The sequence below is a fragment of the Ostrinia furnacalis genome, unplaced genomic scaffold, assembly GCF_004193835.3.
Source record: "Ostrinia furnacalis isolate ACB-3 unplaced genomic scaffold, ASM419383v2 OfSCF5472, whole genome shotgun sequence".
In the NCBI taxonomy this organism is placed as follows: domain Eukaryota; kingdom Metazoa; phylum Arthropoda; class Insecta; order Lepidoptera; family Crambidae; genus Ostrinia; species Ostrinia furnacalis.
In genome coordinates this window covers 509872-532256 of record NW_021135711.1, presented here as the reverse complement: position 1 = coordinate 532256, position 22385 = coordinate 509872, and the positions used below count along the sequence as shown (strand labels likewise).

The 22385-nt window shown below is 48.2% G+C and overlaps 1 protein-coding gene across 1 annotated transcript; it reads left to right on the top strand.

Annotated features, from left to right (window-relative positions):
* Positions 1-5: 5 nt before the first annotated feature.
* Positions 6-22254, top strand: LOC114361227 (zinc finger protein 271). Its single transcript, XM_028316212.1, has 19 exons — positions 6-220; positions 802-900; positions 1114-1219; positions 1707-1939; positions 2381-2561; positions 5062-5276; positions 6991-7186; positions 8238-8368; positions 9226-9366; positions 10175-10330; positions 11526-11670; positions 12304-12508; positions 12568-12849; positions 16150-16354; positions 18147-18164; positions 18813-18983; positions 19269-19337; positions 19849-19998; positions 22058-22254. Exons 1-19 carry the CDS (start codon positions 83-85, stop codon positions 22142-22144), a joined length of 2928 nt encoding a protein of 975 aa, XP_028172013.1. The 5' UTR covers positions 6-82; the 3' UTR covers positions 22145-22254.
* Positions 22255-22385: the final 131 nt, after the last annotated feature.

The following is a 22385-nucleotide window of genomic DNA, read 5'->3' as shown; positions in this document are numbered from 1 at the left end:
AAACGTTGAACATAAAAAAATACTACCAAGAAATGGCAATCGAAATTCGCAAACGGAAATAGATGGCGCTGGCATCTTTGCAATGATGGAAGTGTTTCTCTACAATTCTACAGTTTGTAGATTATGTGGAGAAGAAAATGATAATGGAACATTGCTATATTCTTGTGAAGAAAATACTCAAAACTTGGGTGAACTTATCAATACATATCTACCCCTGAAGGTAAAACAATCAATTTTATTGTAATTGTTTTGACTCTGCAAGGAATTCAACATGGCGGATTATCTTGAAAATATTATCATTTTCATAACTTTATACATTTAGATTATTATTTTCTTCACAAAACAATTAGGAATAATTCTTCTCTAAATTTATATTGTTTTATGATATCAATTAAATGCATATCTAACGCGTTCTTGTTTCAATGATTCGTTTGTCTTGCTAACCAAATCGAATGATTGTCAATTTGCATTGTCAGCAATTTTGATGGCGCCAGTTTTTGATGCAAATATTTGTATGTATTTCAAAGTTTTCTGAACTTTTTGTAGATTACTATTTCTTGGACCTAACTGCCCAAGCTTTGGCTCATATCCCCTAATAGTAACGAATAACGCACTATTCAGTGCACATAGTTCAACTTTATAGAAAGCTTTAATTCTATGATTGAAAAGTAATTTATGTCCATCCAAGGGCAAAAGTTTTTCCTTATAAATCTTATATAATATACACTAAATCAAATCCCATTACATCTCTTTTACTTGATACACCAGTGAACATATTACTATTGTATTGGATGTTTCTAGGTATCAGATGATGGCCAACTGCCCCGTACCATCTGCCCCGGATGTACTATACAATTGGAAGCTACTGTTGAATTTTTTACTCTCATCTACAATGGCCAGGTGTGATTAAGATTAATCTTCTTTTAGTTTTCTAGTTCATAGACCTTGATCTGTAAACTATTGAATGCTTCTTTTCTTTCTATGTTTAAACTCATATGAATTTTTAAACAAGCAATTTCTGTTACAAAATATAGAAAACAAAAAGCTTATCATTATTTTATTATGATCTACAACTATCACTTCATTCAACTAACTAAAAGATTTACATTTCAGAAAGTCATCCGTGAACTTTATCAAAGAGAGAAGGAGTATAAAAGTAATAATGAAATTTCCACCATGACTGAAGAAAATGTTTTAACGGACACTATGGTCTATGAAAGTAAGGATTAATTATAAAATTTACTATTACTTAAAATAACAAGAATAACTTAAATTAACTAGAACTAATGCTTACTGATTTTCTTTTTTTTAACCATCGGGTTTGTTCGATGAGTTTGTGAGTTTAACTCTAATTTTATTACTTGTCCATATCGTCACCTATGACTGGAATACATGCTTTGTTTACTCGTAGTTTGTTTTTAAGTAAAGATGTAGTATCTAAAGCACACCTTTTTTGTAAACTGGTGTCAGGATAAATGCCTCCAGTCTTGACACTGATCGGGCCTGTTTTACATTGAAACCAGCTAAATGTACATTTGCGGGCGGCGCAGAACCGGTCTTTGTGGAAAACCTTTTTGTTCAGCAGTGGATGTCTTTCGGCTGAAACCTTAGATTAACATACGAAATGTACATTTCTGTAATACTTGCAAGCTTGCAACACTACAAGAACTGTTACCAATCACCAAACTAACCTCATATCTCCTCAGTAACAACCGACGGCGTGTATCAAGAGGAGCACCCGGCGGCGCTAGCAGCCGCCGGTTTGGACAAGCCGAAGCGCAAGCGCGGCCGCCCGCCCAAGAAGACCAAGGCTAACATGGAGAAGGCGCAGGCCCAGGATACCGCCCTGAAGCAGGCGGAGCTGCCCAAGACTGAGGCGGTGGAAACCACTGGCAAGCGGCGAAGGAAGACTCCCACGCGGTATAAGGAGGCTGTTCAGGTTGGTACTGTAGAAAAGATTTCCAAGATATTTTCAAAAAAGACAGTAAGTAAATGCTTCAGTAAGACAAATCATTGAGGACAACTCAAGGAATTATGGTATTTTTTACTCAGATATTTAGTAATAACGCTGTTATATTTCTAGAATAAGTAATTATGATTTCTAGCAAAAATAAATATGTCTTACTCTATGTTTCTATCCATAATGAGGATCTTTGAGGGATGCCTTTGTCCTGCAGTGAGCGTCATTTGGCTGAAACGCACCCTATGTCTACCTACATTATAGTCTTGAGGGCTAAGCTTTATTTTCATAGCTGAGAATTTTCTTTCCATTTTGTTTTTTAGAGACCCACTAGTGTCCCTTATCACATTTGTATTCATAAATCCACACTGTTGGATACAGATTTCGGTACCCTTATTTAGATACAACGTCACCTTCCAGGGCAAAGAGCTGGAGAGGATATTCAAAGAGGAGGGCGTGATCGACGGAGATGAAGACGAGGAGAACAAAGCCGAGGCCGAGCGCAAACGCCTGCCGAGAGAGCCCGAGGTCATCGGCCATAGAGAAGACTCTGGCGAACTCGTCGTGGTGGTTAAGGGAAAAGGCCGCGGTAGACCTAAAGGTGAGTGAATGCATCCTATAGGTTTGGCAACCTGGGGCAGAGTGCGACCGCAAGTAGCCGCCAAGAGAGCATGAGGTCATCAGCCATCGAGAAGACTCTGGGGAACTCGTCGTGGTGGTTAAGGGCAAAGGCCGAGGCAGGCCCAAGGGTGAGTGAATGCATCCTATAGGTTTGGCAAATTGGAGCCGAGCGTAAACGCCTGCCGAGAGAGCCCGAGGTCATCGGCCATAGAGAAGACTCTGGGGAACTCGTCGTGGTGGTTAAGGGCAAAGGCCGCGGCAGGCCCAAGGGTGAGTTGATGCTTGTAGGTCTGGCATTTGGGTAAGCCGGTGTGGAGTGATAGCGGCCGCCAAAAGAGCCGAGGTTATCAGGCATCAAGAAGACTGGGGAACTCGTCGTGGTGGTTAAGGGCAAAGGGCCGTGGTAGACCTAAAGGTGAGTGGATGCATCCTATAAGTTTGGCAAACTGAGGCCGAGCGCAAGCGGCCGCCGATGGAACCCGAGGTCATCGGCCATCGAGAAGACTCTGGTGAACTCGTCGTGGTGGTTAAGGGAAAAGGCCGCGGGAGACCCAAGGGTGAGTGAATGCATCCTATAGGTTTGGCAAACTGAGGGTGAGCGCAAGCGGCCGCCGAGGGAACCCGAGGTCATCGGCCATAGAGAAGACTCTGGGGAACTCGTCGTGGTGGTTAAGGGCAAAGGCCGAGGCAGACCCAAAGGTGAGTCGATACTTTATGGATCTGATTGGCTAGAGTAAGCCGAGGCCGAGCGCAAGTGCCTGCCGAGAGAGCCCGAGGTCATCGGCCATAGAGAAGACTCCGGGGAACTCGTGGTGGTGGTCAAGGGCAAAGGCCGAGGCAGGCCCAAGGGTGAGTGAATGCATCCTATAGGTTTGGCAAATTGGAGCCGAGCGCAAACGCCTGCCGAGAGAGCCCGAGGTCATCGGCCATAGAGAATACTCTGGGGAACTCGTCGTGGTGGTTAAGGGCAAAGGCCGCGGCAGGCCCAAGGGTGAGTGAATGCATCCTATAGGTTTGGCAAACTGAGGCCGAGCGCAAGCTGCCGCCGAGGGAACCCAAGGTCATCGGCCATCGAGAAGACTGGTGAACTCGTGGTGGTGGTCAAGGGCAAGGCCTGTGGTAGACCCAAGGATGAGTTGATGCATCCTATAGGTTTGGCAACCTGGGGCAGAGTGCAAGCGGCCGCCACGAAAGCTTGAAGTCATCGGGCATCGGGAAGACTCCGGGGAGTTAGTTGTGGTGGTCAAGGGCAAAGGCCGCGGCAGACCCAAAGGTGAGTCGATACTTTATGTATCTGATTGGCTAGAATAAGCAGAGGCCGAGCGCAAGCGGCTACCACGAGAGCCCGAGGTCATCGGCCATAGAGAAGACTCTGGGGAACTCGTGGTGGTGGTCAAGGGCAAAGGCCGTGGTAGACCTAAGGGTGAGTTGATACTTTATGGTATCTGGTTGACTAGAATAAGCCGAGGCCGAGCGCAAGCGCCTGCCGAGAGAGCCCGAGGTCATCGGCCATAGAGAAGACTCCGGGGAGTTAGTTGTGGTGGTCAAGAGCAAAGGCCGCGGCAGACCTAAGGGTGAGTTGATACTTGTTGCGTATCTGGTAGGCTAGAATGCTTGAACTGTACTTAGAGCAAGCCGGGGCGGAGTGCAAGCGGCCGCCACGAAAGCTTGAAGTCATCGGGCATCGGGAAGACTTCGGGGAGTTAGTTGTGGTGGTCAAGGGCAAAGGCTGTGGTAGGCCTAAAGGTGAGTTGATGTCTCCTACACATCTGGTAGTCGGGGCGGAGTGCAAGCGGTTGCGAAAAGAGTACGAGGTCATAGGCCACAGAGAAGACTCCGGGGAGTTACTTGTGGTGGTCAAGGGCAAAGGCCGTGGTAGCAGTGGCGGCGTAATAAAGGCACCCCTGACATCACGACCGTCCTTGCCATGCAGATGCGTAGTACTAATCTGCGCGACTTTGTCACCCCCTGATGCTTGGCACCTGGGGCGGACCGCCCCCACCGCCCCCTCCCCCTTACGCCGCTACTGCGTGGTAGGGGCCCAAGGGTGAGTCGATGTGTTTTATGGTTGGTAATTAGTGCTAGTCGCCTTGATAGTCCGAGGACATAGAGAAGACTGTCGAGCTCGTTGTTGTCGTCAAGAGTAAAGACCGGGGCAGGTATATTCCTTAGGGCGACCGGAGGTCGAGCGCATTCATCGGGCACCGGGAAGACTCCAGGTAGCTCGTTGTGGTGGTCAAGGGCGAAGACCAAGGCAGGCTTGGGCCTGGGGGTAAGGCGGTGCTCGTTGCATATCGGCCACTTGCAAGAAAGCGAGCGCGAAATTATCGGCCTTCGCGAAGACTCGGGTGAGCTTTATAGGTACTTGACTTAAGAATCAATCGTGTTTAGGTACCGCCCGCTCCTGGTTCTTACTTTTTATGGAACGCTGGTACTACACTAGAACGTACTCTTAACACAACGCGTTCCACTGTTCCCAGGTCGTTCGCGCCAAGGTCCCCAAGAATGCGACATCTGCGGTCTCCAATTCTCGTGCGTCGGCCGCTACATGTCGCACGTGGCATCGCACGGGCCGGTGCGCTACCGCTGTCGGGAATGCGGTGCCACGCTGCCCACGCGCCTCCAGTTTGAACAGCACCAGGCGCGTGCAGGGCATACAGGCCGCCTTGTACTGCCTGCCGACGCGGATGAAGAGGTAGGTGGCCAGTGGCATGGTGGACGGATGACCTTATGGAGGTAACAGGGAGGCGCTGGATGCTCCCCACGCGCCTGTAGTTCCAGCAGCACCAGGCGACGAGGTAGGTGGAGGCTAAATGGAATTACCAACCACTATAATTATGGTGGACAGACTTGTAGAAGGAAGAAGCTGGATGCAGGCTGCTACCAGCTGCCCACGCGGCTGCAGTTTGAACAGCACCAGGCGCGTGCAGGGCATACAGGCCGCCTTGTGCTGCCCGCCGACGCGGACGAAGAGGTAGGTCGCCGCTGCATGGTGGACAGACGAACTCGAGGCCGCTACCAGCTGCCCACGCGGCTGCAGTTTGAACAGCACCAGGCGCGCGCGGGACATACAGGCCGCCTTGTACTGCCTGCCGACGCGGACGAAGAGGTAGGTGGCCGCTGCATGGTGGACGGACGACCTCGAGCCCGCTACCAGCTGCCCACGCGTCTCTAGTTCCAACAGCACCAGGCGCGTGCAGGACACACAGGCCGCCTTGTGCTGCCCGCCGACGCTGATGAAGAGGTAGGTGGCCGCTGCATGGTGGACAGACGACCTCGAGCCCGCTACCAGCTGCAGTTTGAACAGCACCAGGCGCGCGCGGGGCATACAGGCCGCCTCGTGCCGCCCGCCGACGCGGACGAAGAGGTAGGTGGCTGCTGCATGGTGGACGGACGACCTTATGGAGGTAACAGGGAGGCGCTGGATGCTGCCCACGCACCTGCATTTCCAGCAGCACCAGGCGACGAGGTAGCTGGAGGCTAAATGGAGCTACCAACCACCATATGGTGGACAGACTACCTGTAGAAGGAAGACGCTGGATGCAGGCCGCCGCCGCTACCAACCGGGCAATCTGCAAATTATATTGGCCTATGTACAGCAGTGGACGTTCTATGGCTGAAAAGATGGTGATGAAGGACCTACGCTTAAACTTGCTAAGCCGGAGCGGTGCACCCGCGTACCGCTCCGGACATCAGACGTAGACTTTCACCTGAATTTCTCTAATTCAAGTTTAATAACTGCACAAATAAACAAAGTGTAAAACTGTTATGTTGCAGTCAAAACTCATAATCAATCAAAAGTGGTTTACTTTTGACTGATTTTCGCACTCAAAAGTGGTTTTGACCGATTATGAGTTGTGGCTGTATCACATAATTTATCACCTAAAAGTAGCTTAGAGCAGGGTTTCCCAATTTTTTTTTGCCAAGGAACCCTAATTGATTAAACTTTTCCTAGCGGAACCCCCGAACTACTCCGCCCGCACGCCCTGCCCCTCCCTTGTGCGTAAACAAGTCGGTGCGCGCGAACAACGTCGGTCACGAAACGTGGGATAGTATTTTTTACGGAACCCTTGCGGCCTTTCCACGGAACCCCAGGGTTCCGCGGACCACCATTCGGGAACCGCTGGCTTAGAGCATGAGTTCCCAAGGCGGCGGGCGCGCCCCCCTGGAGAGGCGCAAAGACCTTTAAAGGGGGGCGCGGGCCATCTGTGTACTTAAGTATAAAAAACCTGCGACCGCTGAGAAAATGCATTCCAGACTGCTTGATACGACCAATAAATAATCTTGACTGGAGGAGGGGGGGCGCGGGGAGCGCGTCTCAAATAAGTTTGGGAACCAATGGCTTAGAGCTTTGGCTCTATCAGTAAACTTCATGCTCACTCACTCATTCAAAAACATCGCTATTCCAGTTCCCGACCCACGCTGAAGTGCTAATAGAAGCTCCCAAAGATCCGCTAGCACCAGACGTTGAGACGCCAAATGTCTGCGAAGGCCTGCCCGACCTTAGCGCGGAGCCCCCGGAGCCGCCGCAGCCGGCCCAGACCACGAAGCAGGCTACGAGTGACGTCAACAATGACGTCATGCCCGACACCACTGGTGATGACAGTAAGATACATAAATATACATGACCCAAGCTGAACTGTCCCACCAAACTCAATGACAGGGGGACGCTACCATCGTTCAACTATTATGGTTTCCAACATGGCAAAAATCGGAACCAGTGATCCGGTATTGACGGTGGCGCCCCACTGTCAATGTCATGCATAGGACAGTTCAGTATTTTGGAACTATAACCGCCTCTGTGGTCTAGTGGTAAGACCACCTGCTTCAGACGCAGAGGTCCCGGGTTCGATTCCCAGTAGGGGCAGATTTTTCTGTTCGGTTTGGTTGGTGGTAGGGCTTGTTCTAAGTCCGCCTGGCTAGTCACCATCTTATCTAAGTCTGTCGCCATAACAACAATGTTAACAGCATTGTTGTGTTCCGGCAGTTAGAGGTAAGATAGCCAGTTCCTCTGTGGTTGACGATTCCGGGTGAAGCTCGTTTCCACCTTCGGCCTGATCGTCACTTACCATCAGGTGAGATACAGGCCAAGAGCTTCCTCGTTGTGGATAAAAAAAAATATTTTTGATTATTGGCAACACCAACCCAAAGTAACGATTGCATTTCTGAGGGCATACGCCCGTAGTATTCACAAACGATGCTCGCTTAAGTGAAGCAGCAAGTCGAACTCACAGCGCTGAATAGCTCTGTGATTGGTTCGTCTGTCACCCTGTGCGTCTACGCTCACTGTGAGACCTCATAGTAATGTTTCTGAATACGAGTGTTAGTTTCCTCACTAGTGAACGCGTTATAAAAATATTTATATGAAAATTTTAGTTTGAAAGTTTCCGCTAGGGGCGCTGTACAATCCGTCATACATTTAATGTCATTTTTTACGCGTTCACTAATGACGAAGTTTGATGTAAATTGTAAACTCACACTACGCCCCTTGATCACTGGCAATACCAATCTCAATTACTAACATTCTATCCACCAATCCTTGAAGGAAGCATAGGTTTAACTTAACAATCACTAGACATTTACAACGTTATTCAAAATTTTATAACTGACATTTTTTTTTGGAAAATCTTCAAACAACTATTTTTTTTATTTACAGATGTGCTCACAATGAATTTACCAAATGATCCTGAAGACGAAGAGAAAACCAAAAAAGGCAAACCGAAGTTAAAATGCAACCACTGCGACAAAATGTTCAGCTCTAAGCAAAGCAAATCTATGCACATTAAGGTACTCAACCTATTTATTTATTACTTTAACTTTTAAGCACCTTTCGACATTATTTCTCTTGTTCTAGAGTAGGTTAACTCCTCCAGCTCGATCGAACTACCGACCATCGAATTGGCATTTACCGATATCGTTAAGAAAAACGTTCTATATTATTCTTCATTAGAGTCATCTTTCACCAGGCAGCCCATTAACGCAATTATTGCCTCTAAATTCTTCTATATTATGCCCGTTTTCACCATCAATCCCTAACTTTTAAGTGACCCCGATGTGAACAAAATTTCTGTTATAAGTTACCATAGAAGTCACTTAAAATAAGGGATTGATGGTGAAAACGGGCATAAGTCTCATATTTCTCCAGGCAGTCCACCAAGGCTCGACACAGGCAATTATTGCCTCTTATTAATCTACATTAGTCTCATATTTCTCCAGGCCATCCACTAAGGCTCGACAGGCCATTATCGCCTCTAAATTCTTCTAAATTAGACTCATATTTCTCCAGGCCACCCACCCACCAAGGCTCGACAGGCAANCCATTATCGCCTCTAAATTCTTCTAAATTAGACTCATATTTCTCCAGGCTACCCACCAAGGCTCGACAGGCAATTATCGCCTCTAAATTCTTCTACATTAGTCTCATATTTCTCCAGGCGACACATCAAGGCTCGACAAGCAATTATCGCCTCTAAATTCTTCTACATTAGAGTCATATTTCTCCAGGCTGTCCACTAAGGCTCGACAGGCCATTATCGCCTCTAAATTCTTCTAAATTAGACTCATATTTCTCCAGGCGACACATCAAGGCTCGACAAGCAATTATCGCCTCTAAATTCTTCTACATTAGTCTCATATTTCCCCAGGCGACCCACCAGGGCGAGCGGCCATACACCTGCGGCGAATGCGGCGCCAAGTTCGCGTATCCTCGCTCGCTGTCACTACACGTTGTGTCGCACCGCCGCGGCAAACACGCCAAGGGATACGCCTGCGACCTGTGCGGAAAGGTATGGGACTGCATACTTTGTGTATATTGTACAGAGGCTATAGGCCAGGGTTTTCACCAAAGTAGAGATGAGACGAGAGGAAAAGGAGATGTGCGTAACTGTCAGCTGTCATACGCCTGCGACCTGTGCGGAAAGGTATAGGACTGCATACTTTGTGTATATTGTATAGAGGCTATAGGCCAGGGTTTTCACCAAAGTAGAGATGAGACGAGCCGAGAGGAAAAGGAGATGTGCGTAACTGTAAGTCTATTGCTGTGCGAATCGTGTGACGCTTTCGGGTGAGTAAGGCCCAGAAAAGACGGTGAAACGCAACTGCAACGAAACTGCAACTTTGTGATGATTCTGATGAATGAAACTGAAACTGAAAGTTTCAAACTGGTCGCGTCATGTGTGGTCTCTCAACGGACGCTATGGCAGAAACTTAGATGCAACTCAAAAGTAACTAGCAGTTGCAGTTTTTGTAGTTGTTGTTTCTTGCAGTTGTGTTTTCGAACTCCTCCTATGTTCTTCTGATTAATTTCGTTGCGGGTCCAATGACAGTTTAACTTTCCCCCGGGACAAACTTGACCTTCATTGGTTGGGTTTTTGTGGCGGTCAAGCTGTAGATCCTGGCTACACAGGAGTTGCAGTGGTGGGAACGAGAGGTGGGAATAGTCCCGCCAAAGAAGAATGTGCTAGAGATGTCTAGCGGAGCGGTCTACGTGTACATAAAATAGGATTGCTTTTCCACGTCAAGTATTCCTTTGGGTAATTTTTCACTTAAAGGCTGATGAACTTCATCTATTTTAACTTTTAAACAATCCCACAGGTCCTCAACCACCCGTCATCCGTGGTGTACCACAAAGAAGCGGAGCACGCGGGCCAGCGCTACATCTGCAGCAAGTGCGGCAAGCACTTCAAGCACAAGCAGCTGCTCGCGCGCCACCAGCTCGTGCACTCGCAGCACCGGCCCTTCACCTGCAAGGTCAGTCATGAGTCAAGGAGCCGTGAATATCACCTTGTCACGCAACTGATATTGGTATGACAGAGGTCCTTCTTTGAACTGCACAGGTACACCTTTTTACTGCACAGTTCCAACTTTGAACTGCACAGGTCCATCTTTGAACTGCGCAGGTCCACCTTTAAACGGTAAAAATCCACCTTTGAACTGCACAGGTCCACCTTTGAACTGCACAGATCCACCTTTGTTTTGCACAGGTCCACCTTTAAACAGCACAGGTCCACCTTTGAACTGCACAGGTCCGCCTTTGAACTGGGCAGGTCCACCTTTGAACTGCACAGGTCCGCCTTTGAACTGGGAAGGTCCACCTTTGAACTGCACAGGTCCATCTTTGAACGGTACAGGTCCACCTTTAAACAGCACAAGTCCACCTTTAAACAGCACAGGTCCTCCTTTGAACTGCACAGGTTCACCTTTGAACTGCACAGGTCCACCTTTGAACTGCACAGGTCCACCTTTGAACGGCACAGGTCCACCTTTGAACTGCACAGGTCCACCTTTGAACTGCACAGGTCCACCTTTGTACTGCACAGGGCCACCTTTGAACTGCGCAGGTCCACCTTTGAACTGCGCAGGTCCACCTTTGAACTGCACAGGTCCACCTTTGAACTACACAGGGCTACCTTTGTACTGCACAGGGCCACCTTTGAACTGCGCAGGTCCACCTTTGAACTGCGTAGGTCCATCTTTGAACTGCACAGGTCCTCCTTTGAACTGCACAGGTCCACCTTTGAACTACACAGGGCTACCTTTGTACTGCACAGGGCCACCTTTGAACTGCGCAGGTCCACCTTTGAACTGCGTAGGTCCATCTTTGAAATGCACAGGTCCACCTTTGAACTGCACATGTCCACCTTTGTACCACCACACACGGTCATTTTTGTGTCGCACTCGATCTCCTATAATAATAACACGTCCATCTTTATGCCGCATTACGATACTGCATGTTTATTTCCATTTTTATTAGTTACGTCTTCAGTGAGGGCAGACCCTCTTGGTGGACCGACGACCTGGTGAAGGTCGCGTGAAGTTCCTAGATGCGGATAATGCAAAATCGGTCGTTATGGAAATCCTTGGGGGAGGCCTTTGTCCACAGTGTTCGTCATTTGGCTGAAACGAACGAACAAACTGTATAATTTTTCTCTATTCTAACTTCCAGACTTGCAACGCGTCGTTCAAGACGAAGGCGAACCTTCTAAACCACGCGCTGCTCCACTCAGGCGTGAAGCGCTTCTCATGCGAGATTTGCAAGCACAAGTTCGCGCACAAGACCAGCCTCACGTTGCACATGCGATGGCACACAGGTATGTCTTATTACTTGGTAATAAAGTTACATTTTGCGCGTCAGGAATCAGGATTGCTACACATAAAGACAGCCGGCACTTCTTTCTGTCTGCTGTCACTTCGGCAGTGTTGGTTGAACGTCATTTTTTTCCGTCGGGAAATGCTTTGTGCATACGCATACCCACTGACTGTCTCCTTCGGCCTATTTCTGGCGGGGATATTCTCTAAAAACCCGACAGTGTCCTCTGGGGCCATTGGAGCCTCGAGTTAATGTTCTAAAATTGGACATTCGTCGGCGGATCATCATCATCTTCTTAATTTTAGCCATAGGACGTCCACTGCTGAACATAGGCCTCCCCCAATGACTTCCACATCGCACGGTTGGTAGTGGCCTGCATCCAGCGCCTTCCTGCTACCTTTATCAGGTCGTCGGTCCACCTTGTGAGTGGACGTCACACGCTGCGTTTTCCGGTACGCGGCCTCCATTCCAGAACCGGCTCATCTGTTGAACGACAAAGCCAACCCGGAGAAATTACCAACTTATACGGGGCATATTATTCTTAATAACTCAGCTGCCCGTTTGTGCCGATTAATGCCTAACTCACTTGTGTATGTAACAACCCTCAGATTTTAATAAAAGTCGTCATTTTTAGGTCAGAAGCCGTATTCATGTGGTTCCTGCGGCAAGTCGTTCAGCCAAAAGGGCAACTTGTCAGAGCACGAGCGCATCCACACCGGCGAGAAGCCCTACGGATGCACGCTGTGCGGGCGCCGCTTCACCACCTCCTCACAGCACCGCCTGCACGCGCGCCGCCACGCCGCCGAGCGGCCCTTCGCCTGCAACCAGTGCGGCAAACGGTAAGTGTAGCAGTATTAGGTCCCAGTAGCTCGCGTGAGCCCGTCGTAGCTCCCAGTAGCTCGCGAGAGACCGTCGTAGCTCCCAGTAGCTCGCGTGAGCCCGTCGTAGCTCTCAGTAGCTCGCGAGAGCCGTTCTTAACTCCCATTAGCTCGCGAGAGACCGTCGTAACTCCCACTAGCTCACGCAAGTGCGTCGTAGCTCACGAGCGCATCCACACCGGCGAGAAGCCCTACGGATGCACGCTGTGCGGCCGCCGCTTCACCACCTCCTCACAGCATCGGCTACACGCGCGCCGCCACGCCGCCGAGCGGCCCTTCGCTTGCAACCAGTGCGGCAAGCGGTGAGTGCAGCAGTATTAGGTCCCAGTAGCTCGCGAGAGACCGTCGTAGCTCCCAGTAGCTCGCGCAAGTGCGTCGTAGCTCCCAGTAGCTCGCGAGAGCCGGTCGTAGCTCCCAGTAGCTCGCGCGAGCGCTTCGTAGCCATCAGTAGCTCGCGTGAGCCCGTCGTAGCTCTTAGTAGCTCTCGCGAGTACGTCGTAGCTCCCAGCAGTTCGCATGAATACGTCGTAGGTCGCAGTAGCTCGCGTGAGCCCGTCGTAGCTCCCAGTAGCTCGCGAGAGCCGTTCGTAGCTCCCAGTAGCTCGCGTGAGCCTGTCATAGCTCCCTGTAGCTCACGTGAACCCGTCGTAGCTCCCAGTAGCTCGTGCGAGTACGTCTTAGCTCCCAGTAACTCGCCTGAGCGCATCGCAGCTCCCGGTAGCTCATGCGAGTACGTCGTAGCTCCCAATAACTCGCAGCTCCCAGTAACTCACGCGGTCGTATCGTATCTCGTGCGAGCCTCTTGTTGCTCCCGAGCACACGAGCGTATCCACACCGGCGAGAAGCCCTACGGATGCACACTGTGCGGGCGCCGCTTCACCACCTCCTCACAGCACCGCCTGCACGCGCGCCGACACGCCGCCGAGCGGCCCTTCGCCTGCAACCAGTGCGGCAAGCGGTGAGAGCAGTAGTAGTAGTAGCTCGCGTGAGCCCGTCGTAGCTCCCAGTAGCTCGAGAGCGCTCCACACCGGCGAGAAGCCCTACGGATGCACGCTGTGCGGGCGCCACTTCACGACGTCCCACAATGTGTTATGGGACTGTATAATCGGACATTCTCATTTATTTGATGAACCGTATAGAGCTCAGTTATACAAACATGATAGTAAAACTCCCGTTTGAAAATTCCACGTAGTTTTCGCGGTTTAAAAATTCAAAGTTACCTATTTTTTTACTTCAAAATTATGCAAAAATATTCTCACTCGTTAACTAATAACATTTAATTCAGAAATGTTATAATACTTCATAGAGCTCTTAAAACTACAAGTATAGCCTGACCAGGAACATAAAAACCCTGGCATAGAGGCGCGTCAATTGCATTTGATAGTGCAACACTGAGTACAGTCGTAAGTACTTGTGTTAAATTAATTGGCTAACTTTATGTATCAGGATTCAGGATTACGGGCTAATTTGATATTATCATAAATTAACGAAAACATATTATTATAGGTAACCTGGTTTAAATAAATTAAATGAAACCATCAATCGAGCTAGTAGGATTTATTTTATTATTTATCAATAATCAAATTCAGAACTTGAATATTCAACTGCAATGTTTGCTCATGAACGCTTCAAACTCGGTACTTCTTTCCCAATTCCATAAAATTCAACACTTACAAAGTGACAAAAATATTTAATATAGGTAGTTGAAACAAACCACAGCTAATTTTCATAGTGGACTGTACTATGCGATAAACATGTCANCGTAGGTCGCAGTAGCTCGCGTGAGCCCGTCGTAGCTCCCAGTAGCTCGCGAGAGCCGTTCGTAGCTCCCAGTAGCTCGCGTGAGCCTGTCATAGCTCCCTGTAGCTCACGTGAACCCGTCGTAGCTCCCAGTAGCTCGTGCGAGTACGTCTTAGCTCCCAGTAACTCGCCTGAGCGCATCGCAGCTCCCGGTAGCTCATGCGAGTACGTCGTAGCTCCCAATAACTCGCAGCTCCCAGTAACTCACGCGGTCGTATCGTATCTCGTGCGAGCCTCTTGTTGCTCCCGAGCACACGAGCGTATCCACACCGGCGAGAAGCCCTACGGATGCACACTGTGCGGGCGCCGCTTCACCACCTCCTCACAGCACCGCCTGCACGCGCGCCGACACGCCGCCGAGCGGCCCTTCGCCTGCAACCAGTGCGGCAAGCGGTGAGAGCAGTAGTAGTAGTAGCTCGCGTGAGCCCGTCGTAGCTCCCAGTAGCTCGAGAGCGCTCCACACCGGCGAGAAGCCCTACGGATGCACGCTGTGCGGGCGCCACTTCACGACGTCCCACAATGTGTTATGGGACTGTATAATCGGACATTCTCATTTATTTGATGAACCGTATAGAGCTCAGTTATACAAACATGATAGTAAAACTCCCGTTTGAAAATTCCACGTAGTTTTCGCGGTTTAAAAATTCAAAGTTACCTATTTTTTTACTTCAAAATTATGCAAAAATATTCTCACTCGTTAACTAATAACATTTAATTCAGAAATGTTATAATACTTCATAGAGCTCTTAAAACTACAAGTATAGCCTGACCAGGAACATAAAAACCCTGGCATAGAGGCGCGTCAATTGCATTTGATAGTGCAACACTGAGTACAGTCGTAAGTACTTGTGTTAAATTAATTGGCTAACTTTATGTATCAGGATTCAGGATTACGGGCTAATTTGATATTATCATAAATTAACGAAAACATATTATTATAGGTAACCTGGTTTAAATAAATTAAATGAAACCATCAATCGAGCTAGTAGGATTTATTTTATTATTTATCAATAATCAAATTCAGAACTTGAATATTCAACTGCAATGTTTGCTCATGAACGCTTCAAACTCGGTACTTCTTTCCCAATTCCATAAAATTCAACACTTACAAAGTGACAAAAATATTTAATATAGGTAGTTGAAACAAACCACAGCTAATTTTCATAGTGGACTGTACTATGCGATAAACATGTCAGTCAATTTGACAACCTTTGTCGGAAACATTATTCAATGAAAATATTGTCCGAACCCTTAGTATTTCTCTTCGACAAATACTTTAACACATTGTGAACCACTTTTCTTTCACGACTATAAAAAGATTTTAGCAATTTAATTTACAAAATCAATTGCACACATTTAAAATAAAGTTTGTTTACACTTTGACAGCAATAGATTGACATGCAAGGTGACATGTCAATGAAGTTTTCAGTTACTGTTGCCATTAAAAGAAATTAGTACCATTAGTTTTCCGCAACATGGCGAGGGTTTTTATGTTCCTGGTCGGGCTATAATAAGCATATTAAGTGCTTCGTAAACGCATTCAGTTAATTAGGAAAAATTATTTTAGTGATTTTTGTTTTTATTTTTTTTCTCAATTATACCTTAATATATGCAACCATTTTTAATTGCAAGATATAGTCTGATATTTAATCTAATTGTATAAAAAAAAATCAGCTTTATATATAGCTCCCAGTAGCTCGCGTGAGCGTAATGTAGCTCGCGGGAGTGTATCATATTTCCTAATAGCTTCCTAAATAGCTTCCTAATAAAACTCGAGGATTTAACCCATCTACATGTCGCAGGTTCCTCTCCCGGGCCGCGTACGCAGCGCACGCGCGGCGAGAAGCGGGCGCGCGAGCGCACCGCTGCGGCTGGTGCGGGCGCGGCTTCGCGGAGCGCTGGGCGCTGCTCAAGCACGCGCGCCGCCACACGGGCGAGCGACCCTTCCGCTGCCCGCACTGCCCGCGCACCTTCGCCGACTGCTCCAACATGAACAAGCACCGCAAGGTAACTGCCTAGTGCCTGCTCGAGCACGCGCGCCGCCACACGGGCGAGCGACCCTTCCGCTGCCCGCACTGCCCGCGCACCTTCGCCGACTGCTCCAACATGAACAAGCACCGCAAGGTAACTGCCTAGTGCCTGCTCGAGCACGCGCGCCGCCACACGGGCGAGCGACCCTTCCGCTGCCCGCACTGCCCGCGCACCTTCGCCGACTGCTCCAACATGAACAAGCACCGCAAGGTAACTGCCTAGTGCCTGCTCGAGCACGCGCGCCGCCACACGGGCGAGCGACCCTTCCGCTGCCCGCACTGCCCGCGCACCTTCGCCGACTGCTCCAACATGAACAAGCACCGCAAGGTAACTGCCTAGTGCCTGCTCGAGCACGCGCGCCGCCACACGGGCGAGCGACCCTTCCGCTGCCCGCACTGCCCGCGCACCTTCGCCGACTGCTCCAACATGAACAAGCACCGCAAGGTAACTGCCTAGTGCCTGCTCGAGCACGCGCGCCGCCACACGGGCGAGCGACCCTTCCGCTGCCCGCACTGCCCGCGCACCTTCGCCGACTGCTCCAACATGAACAAGCACCGCAAGGTAACTGTCCAGTGCCTGCTCGAGCACCGCTAGGTAACACCCGACACGCTATTTATTTTATTTATTTATGATAGGTACACCAACAAAGTCATACATTTTATACATTACAGTTATACATTTTATACAATATAATATACAGTTCATACTTTTTAACGTGGTTTAACACATGATGCGTATATGATCTCAATTACTATACCAGCGCTTAACTCAATCAGTGTCTGAGGTATGGGAACGGCACGAGAGAGGTGACATTGACATATTATTACGTCACAGAGCATATAAATCTGAAGTATATCTGAAGTCTCGCTGACGTTTGACATCTCATAAACACCCTTTCGTAATGGCGTTCTTCGCTTGCAGTCAACATGACAATAATTAACAGTATCTCGTTGCGATTTCACATGTGACATCATCGATGTGACATGCAATAAATAATTTGAATTTGAATTTCTTTATTTTAATATACTAGCGGCCGCTCGCGACTTCGTACGCGTGGATCCCGTTTTACCCCCTTAGGGGTGGAGTTTCGTAACATCCTTTCGTAGCGGATGCCTACGTCATAACATCTACCTGCATGCCAAATTTCAGCCCGATCCGTCCAGTGGTTTGGGCTGTACGTTGATAGATCACTAAGTCAGTCAGTCAGTCAGTCACCTTTGAGTTATACATACTTAAAGTCTGTTCGCCAAGAGTTGATAAATATTATGAAATGTCTTGCAATAGCGACTGTCGCTTTATTATCGCATTCTGTATGGCGGGCGTCGTTTGTCACAACGCGCACTGAGTACCATGGTACGAGCCACGCAGCTGTCGTCAAGCGCCCCGGCCGCAATGTGTGAAACAGAATAGATTTATTTCACATAAGACCGAAATGAATGGTATGACAGTGGGCAGGGCTTTGCCCAACATTGGGATACACTGTAAGCCACTTCATAGTAATGAAATACTTTTTATCCAATACATGGACGCCACGTGTTTGATCCGTATACCCACGTATGCCCTAACCGGAATAATTCCCGTAAATTTAAAAGAGATAATGATAAATCTAACAACTTTTTCATTATATAGACAAAAATAATTAGCGGGCCGCAATTTATAATGAGTTTAGAACATCTGATATTTAAATTTTTTTTATCAACTCTCGGCGAACAGACTATAGATTAAAAATTAAAAACCGTGACTCATCTGAAACCTTTGTTCCCCACAGCAAGTCCACAAACAAATCAGCCTTCTAGCACCGGAGCCCGAGCGCTCCGCCCCCGTGGCGATCGTAGCGGAGCCCTCGCCCGAGCCCGCGCTCGACAACGCTGGGGATTCGGATTCTGAGCGCGTCATCTACGTGGCCTACGACGTGGGCTCAGACGAGCCCGCCTACCACATCATTGATGCTGAACAGGTAGCCTTGTAGATACATATAGAGCCCGGTCTGTGAGTACGTAGAATTTTGTCCAATGACCCCAAGCTACCATCCTTATCGCTCGCGCGTAATTATGTTGCTGTCGCGACTGTGCGACGCGCGCTCGCAGTGAGTGCGCGAGCGAGACAGCAACATAATTACGTGCGAGCGACAAAGATGGGCAGCTTGGGGTCATTGAACGGGATTCTACGTGCTCACGGACCAGGCTTTAGATACAATACGCTGTCTCACGCACACAAGTGAAAGGCAGTCACGTGACATCGTTATGAATGACAGTCGTACGGCAGACGCCGGCGAGGACGGACGCGCCGCAGTAAGACGCTTGGTGTGACGGTGAGCCAGTGAATAGTGCGTGCACATTTAGGTACACTACAAGCAGGTATACAGGAAAGTTAGCATGAACGCGGAACAGGTAAAGCCTTGTAGATACAATATAGAGAAGTCCACAAACAAGTGAGCCTCCTGGCGCCGGAGCCCTCGCGCGGTGCCCCAGTGGCGATGGTAGCGGAGCCCTCGCCCGAGCCCGCGCTCGACAACGCTGGGGATTCGGATTCTGAGCGCGTCATCTACGTGGCCTACGACGTGGGCTCAGACGAGCCCGCCTACCACATCATCGATGCTGAACAGGTGAAGAATTATACTCATTTCAGCCACAGGATATCCGCTAAACATAGGCCTCCGCCAATGATTTTCAGATCAGCCGGTTGCAGTTGGAAGCTGCTCGCATCTAGCGACTTCCTGCAACCTTTATAAGCCATTATAAGTTCACCTTGTGGGGAAGCCTTGCAGAACCATACAAAATATCCTTATTTTATTTTAAGAACAAAAAGACAATACCATTAGACGATTAACGAAACGACCATATTTATTTTTCAAATGTAATATCAAATACATATTAATTTTATTCCCCAGGCATTAGAGCTCCAAGAACCCGAGGAAGAACCTGAGATCAGCCAGCCGGAGCCCACGCAACACATGCCGGTGAGCTCAAACTTTTTATATGGCAAAACTTCAGACATATTTATGCCGTGGATGATTTGTGACGTCACATGTCACCATGCAGTCATCTACACTGATATTATAAAGAGAAAAGATTTGTTGATGGGCTTCGAAACTACTGGACCGAGTTAAAAAAATCCTTTTACCATTATAATCATATTCTGATGAAAATAGGTGGTACGAAGCTCGCCGGGTCAGCTAGTGCTTTACGCCTATAGTATCAAATAGACGTGTTGACACCACCAATCAATTGACGTACTTTTTAAAACTGTCAAAACGAAACTCCCATAGATTTTGTATGGCATAACAAGTAAGTGACGTCACTATTTTGTCAACTCAAACTACTTTTTCCAATTAAAATGCAACCAAAAATCTTAAATTACAGGTAATTTAAAATGAATTACATTTTTAAGACCAGAATGTATTTTTACAAAAGTTGTAATTTTGAATTATTGTGGAAAGGTGTCAAAAATAAAAGGTGTTTATGGTGTAGGTGACGGACGAGCACGGCAACCCGCTGCACTTCACGATGCAGGACGGCACGCGGCTCGCCATCACGTCCGCCGACGGGCACTCGCTGCAGGTCGTCACGCGCGACGGACAGACGATCCCCGTCGAGATCAACGGCTACGCCGAGCCCGAGGTCAGTGAGACACTCGCATCTGATGCAGGACGCACGCGGCTCGCATCCGTCCGCCCACGGGCACTCGAGGCAGGTCGTCACGCGCGACGGACAGACGATCCCCGTCGAGATCAACGGCTACGCCGAGCCCGAGGTCAGTGAGACACTCGCGTCTGATGCAGGACGCACGCGGCTCGCATCACGTCCGCCCACGGGCACTCGCTGCAGGTCGTCACGCGCGACGGACAGACGATCCCCGTCGAGATCAACGGCTACGCCGAGCCCGAGGTCAGACCCTTTGCAGGCCTGTTCATCTCCGCGAGTTTACATCGAAAACAAAACACGCACGATGGCCCACCTACAGGATACTATTCGACAAGGCCTCACATACGAGCGAACATTGACTCACGCACGCGTATTCTTGTGTATGATGGAAGAAAATAAAGAAAATGGCGTATTTAACTGTGCAGTATTTAACTGCCTAAATAATAATAAAAACACAGAATGTACTTTTTTAAGTTGGCTCAAGATACTGAGAGGTAAATAAGTAGTTAATATTATTCATGATAATTCATGCTAAATCATGTATTTCCTCCGCCATTTTCCGCAGTTTGGCACCTCACGTCACATAATTTTACCGAAGTCAGCCCTATAGCTTCGGCGCAGTGCCGATCACTGACGTTTGTCAACAAAATGGGCTTGACTCTTGAGACAGGCTAAATTACACCATATTGTTAATGACATTGAGCATACATTTTTTTAAATACCTTCGCGAAGTAAAACTTCTGTACGTAGTACTTATTATTATTCTGTGCCCTTTGTTTATACCGATTCATCATCATCATCAACATTTCAGCCACAGGACATCCATTGCTGAACATAAACCTCAATTTTTTTTTCCTTTTCTATTCTGCTACTTGGCAATCTCTTTCTGAGAAACAATAATCCAATCGTCTGTCTGATTCCAATCCGGTTCTTGAGGCGTTCAGTAAGAAACTAGTCCAGTGAGTCATCTCTTATTCTTTCACTGTATCTTTTCGCTAGGATTTGAATGCTATGTCTCTTCAGTCTTGAGAAGTGGTGACTGCCAGTTCCTTGCAGTTGAGAGGCGAGTTCGTTTCGGTGACTATCCAGTCTCAGTTGGTAACTTTTACTGTGCTTTTCAATTTGCTGTTTCACTGTATCCAGCTTATCCATATACATAATCTTGTTACTGACATAGGAAGGTATCTTAAAAATGCCTGGTTTTACTCTGGAACCTCTGCTATCTGTAACTAGCCACTGCTGAATACAAGCCTCCCCCAATGATTTACATAACGCCCGGTTGGTAGCGACCTGCATCCAACGCCTTCCTGCTACCTTTATGAGGTTGTCTGTCCACCTTGTAGGTGGACGTCCCGCGTTTTCCGGTACGTACGTAATACCTGCATTGTTATGTATTAAAAAAACGTGGATTCCACTCCAGAAACTTGCTACCCCATCGGCCGTAAGTTCTGCGTACTATGTGCCCTGCCTATTGCCACTTCGGCTTCCTAATCCGATCGACAAATCAAAGTGAACGCAGCCTACATCATGAATGAACAACATCGTCGGTCAGGGCTATTGATCAGCGGTCGTGAAAAGGCAATCTGTCAGCGGTGCGGTTTGCGTTCTTTGCTCGTGCCCGTACGGTCATACCGCATCAATACAAAATGTATAGAGACCGGCAATGTTGTTCATACATGATACGGGCTACATTCACATTAACCTGACCGGAGACAGAACGCATCCAGTGTGACAAATCCTTGAACGCTGTGACATCCTATGTACATAATATGTAATGAGGGCTATCGTTTTAGCGCTCACCAGTTGGCGCCACTGTAGAGTAAGGTCCTGTCACTTGCTAGTAGCGAAGACAGTGGCGCCAACTGGTGAGCGCTAAAGTGGTAGGAGGACTATCGCATTTGCACCCATCAAGATGGCGCCACTGTAGAGTAAGGTCCTGTCAATCGCCAGGAGTGCCAACTGTTAAGTATAAAAACGATAGCCCTCATTGTTAACAAAATGTTACGAAAAGTAATAATAATACGCTGTCCGGCAGGAGGTGGACAACCCGGACACCATCGTGCACCAGCTGCACCTGCAGAAGAGCGTCGACGGCGCCGGACACCTCTACGCGCTCGTGTAGGCGTCACGTGACGTCACTCCGCGCGGGACACGGCACGTCACACCAGGGATGTTATGGATATCCGTAACCGTAACCGAAACCGATTCAAGATTCGGATAGTTTCGGATATGCAGTTTAAATTGTTTTTTTGCAGAGCATTTTAGTAAAGGCATAACAGCCTGATTTACCTTTATAATGCCATCTAGTATCAATTTATATTTTTTTATTACTTTTTATTTGATGTAAAGTGTGCGGCCATGTA